This window comes from Dipodomys ordii, unplaced genomic scaffold (assembly GCF_000151885.1).
Source record: "Dipodomys ordii isolate 6190 unplaced genomic scaffold, Dord_2.0 Scaffold147, whole genome shotgun sequence".
NCBI lineage: Eukaryota > Metazoa > Chordata > Mammalia > Rodentia > Heteromyidae > Dipodomys > Dipodomys ordii.
Genome location: NW_012267363.1, coordinates 1,455,917 through 1,459,714, shown reverse-complemented (window position 1 = coordinate 1,459,714; position 3,798 = coordinate 1,455,917). Strand labels below are relative to the sequence as shown.

General features: G+C 50.4%; 1 protein-coding gene across 1 annotated transcript; it reads right to left on the bottom strand.

The window, feature by feature from the left end:
- Positions 1 to 289: 289 nt before the first annotated feature.
- Positions 290 to 2,854, bottom strand: Tmem101 (transmembrane protein 101). Its single transcript, XM_013031962.1, has 4 exons — positions 2,668 to 2,854; positions 2,203 to 2,383; positions 1,413 to 1,559; positions 290 to 777 (listed from the first exon to the last, which is right to left on the bottom strand). Exons 1-4 carry the CDS (start codon positions 2,802 to 2,804, stop codon positions 469 to 471), a joined length of 774 nt encoding a protein of 257 aa, XP_012887416.1. The 5' UTR covers positions 2,805 to 2,854; the 3' UTR covers positions 290 to 468.
- Between the last annotated feature and the right edge of the window lie 944 nt (positions 2,855 to 3,798).

Genomic DNA, 3,798 nt, shown 5'->3' with positions numbered 1-3,798 from the left:
AAAAAAAAAAAAAAAAGGAAGGAAGGAAGGAAGAAAGAACTGTGAAATATTAGCAATAGAGCTCCTACTCTCCAAGAGGTCCAGCCAGGAGTTAGAAAGACTTGCCTATTTAAAAAAAAAGTAAGCCAGGTGCTGGTGGCTCACACCTATAATCCTAGCTACTCAGGAAGCTGAGATCTGAGGATTGAGGTTCAAAGCCAACCTGGGCAGAAAGTCCGTGAAACTCATCTCCAATAAACCACCAGAAAACCGGAAGTGGCTCTGTAGCTCAAGTGGTAGCGTGCTAGCCTTGAGCTGAAGAGCTGAGGGACAATGCTCAGGCCCAGAGTTCAAGCCCGACGACCAACAAAAAAAATAAAAAGTATCAAGCACTAAGAAGCATAAATAAACAGCACTGGGTCAGCAAGGTGGAAGGCAGGGTGGTCCTCAATGGCTTCCTGTGTCTATCTCAGCATCTCACTGTGAAACTCAGCCATCAGTAGCCAAGATGACAGCAGCCCCAAAGATGCCCACGCTCTCACCCAGGAGCTTCATCTGGTTCCAGAATTCAACACGCCGTGAGTTGTGCCAGTAGGCCACATTGCCATCAATGAGGAGCATGACAGGGGGCAGCAGGACAGCCAGGATCTGAGCAGCCAGGGTCACATAGTAGCCTGATAGGAAGGCCAGGGCCAGGACACCATACAGCACAAAGAACAGCTGGATCATCAGCTCCCCCCCTGGAAGGTGGTTCAGATATGCCAGCCGGTCCTCCTTGCTGTGCTGCAGTGAGTAGGCCTGGGGAAACATCATCCTTTAAGCCTCTCCAGCAGGCTGTGATGCCCATGTGGGGAAGGCACCATATAAGTCAGACCTTGCTAAGTGGGCTTCTGAGTAGCCTCTAAGAATGGGGACTCTAAAAGTAAGGCTGACTGTAAGGCCCCAAGAGGCTATGCTGTATCTCCATTCCCCTGGGGCTCCTACCTCTGAATATTCCATGGAAGCCTCATGGTATATGAACCTGGTTATTAAGATGACACCAGGTGCCTGGAGCCTTAGCACCAGGAAGTACCAAAGCTATCTACCTTGAGTAGCTCCCATCAGCTCTAGACGGAAGAGTCCTTACTTCGGCCTGAAGCACACCACATCTCTCCAGCAGTGACCTGGAAGCTGGAGCCATGAAGGAACTAGCTTGTTCTTCAGGGTTGAGCGTCTTTACTTGGTAGCAATACAATTGGAAGAAGGGACTTTTACCAAAAGAGCTCAAGTGCTTGGAAAGCCTGAGGCCCAGAAGTTGTATAGGATACCTCCTGAGAGCCAGGCTATTAGGAGCTATATATCAGGCCTTCTTCTGCACCCTTTCCTGGGATTCTGCCTGGCCTGAGCTAACCACATTTAACCAGTCACCTCCAACCAACAATGTCCCAACTTACCACACAGATGAGGTAGATGCCCAGGAACACCTGGCCGGTGGACTGTAGAGAGCGACTACGAGGTTTCCGACGGTACAGTTCCCCAGCCCCACTAGCCAGCACCAGAAAGCCGCCAATGATGGCAACTGTGCGTGAGTACATTCGGACCTATGCCAGGACAAGGAGACCCAAGTCAGGAACTGCAGCACCCACATTTCTCCTGGCTGCCCATCTCTATATATCCCATTCCATCTGATGAACCCTCTTACCTATTCCAAGTGCGATGGACAGGTACAGCAGGAATAGATAATTCTTTTTTACAGAAGTAGAAACTGAGGCCCAGAGGGATTAAGAAAAATGTCCATGGTCCTACAGAAAGTAAGTGGCATAACCCAGACACCACACATTGCCCCTCCCCCACCCCTAAGTTTGAAGGCTAAGCCCCATGTTTGATCTATCCTTCCTTCCTTCCTTCCTTCCCTTCTTTCTTGTAGTAGAATCGATTGCACTTAAAAACTCCATTGATCCCATAGTTGTTCACATATGTGTCTCCTCTACTGGATGGACAGTCCCTAGGTCTAACCTAATCTCCAAGCCTGCAGTGCCTGGCACAGGCTCTGGTATGTATTGTCTTAGTTACAGTTCATGAAATCAGATCTGTAGACCAGATAGTCTCCAAAATCCCTTCTGCCCTATCAGTCTGGGATTATTACCAAAGTAATGGTTTAAAAGGACCCCGGGTTCTGGTTCTATGAGTGTGGTAACTGTGGGGTGACTTTGGGAAAGTCTGTTCTAGATTTGACGCGCTCACCTTCAGCCAGTCCCCATAATGGACGTAGCCCCCGATGTAGGCCGCATAGGTGCTAATGGCCAGCTGGAGTGCGGCCCCCAGAGCAAACCAGCGCCGCTTCACTCCGAAGGACATGAAACTAGCGCACAGCACAGCTGCTCCCATGTCGAAGTACAAGTATGGCACCGGGATGTCTGGCTTCCTGCGGGCCGAGAGTGGGAAGAAAGGTCAGAATGAAGCGACAAAGAGGAACCAGAGATCCCGGGAGTTTCCACAAGCTGTACTGTTCCCCCAAACTGCAGACCTCTCCGGTAGCTAAGACTGCAGCATCAGATCTGGCCGGATATCTCCTGGACCAGATCCCCTCCCAATTCCTCTCAGTCCCAGGGTCCCAATGTCTGAGTCCCAACTTGCCCACATCACCGCGCCCCAGCTCCAGACAGGCCGTACTGCCCCCAGCCGCGCGGACTAAACAAGCAAGCTCACCGACGCGCCTCGGCCCTTTCAGCATACAGCATGAGCTGGCTGAAGCAACCCCAAAAGGGGCAGCGTGTGAGCAGCACCGAGCCCAGCTGCATAATCAACTGCAGCATCCAGCGTCTCGAACCTATCTTCGAAGCCATCTTGGGAAAGGGCAGTGCGATGCGGCCTCACCCGGGTTTGGATTGCCAGCGTTGGTACGATAAAACATGAACTTCCGGTCCTTTGACTGCTTCCTTCCCACTCCGCCGGGAAACAATGTTCTCGCCCTTTAGTTCCGGATAGAAGGATACGTTCCAGTTGCGGGAATTCAGCTTCGCCCTCTGCCTATGGAGACTTCAGGGCTTTTTTTTTTTTTTTTTTAATCTTCAGAACTGAAAACTATAGCAAGCAAATGGAGTCAGATCAGAAGTCCTGGATCACAGTTGGATATATAGGCACAAACTAGTCTGGATACAACCAGATTTGGACTCTAAACTCAACTCTTAACAGGAGATTTGAGCAACTTTACCTCAGCTGAGACCCATCTGTGAAATGGGGATGGGCTGGGATGGTGGCTCAGTGGTAGAGCGCTTGCCTTGCATGCATGAGGTCCTGGGTTTGATTCCTCAGCACCACATAAGCAAAAAAGAAAAAAGCCTGAAGTGGCACTGTGGCTCAAGTGGTAGAGTGCTAGCTTTGAGCTGAAGAGCTGAGGGACAGTGCCCAGGACCAGAGTTCAGGCCCCACGACCGGACCCCAAAAAAAAGAAAAAAGAAATGGGGATGACAGAGAGATCTGAGATCTAGGAATCGGAGTTTGATGCCAGCCTAGGGAGAAGTCTATGGGATTCTCATCTCCAATTAACCAGAAAAAAAAAAAAGGTAGAACACTATCTTTGAGCAAAAAAAGCTAAGGGACAGTACCTAGGCCCTGAGTTCAAGCCCAGTACCAACATACACACATACAAAAAGGTGGGGCTGGGAAGGTGACTCAGTGGTAGAGCGCTTGCTTTGCATGCATGAGGCCCTGGGTTCGATTCCTTAGCACCACATAAGCAAAAAGAAAAAAGCCGGAAGTGGCACTGTGTCTCAAGTGGTGGAGTGCTAGCCCCACGACCAGACCCAGACCCTCCCCCCCGCAAAAAAAAAGTACTGC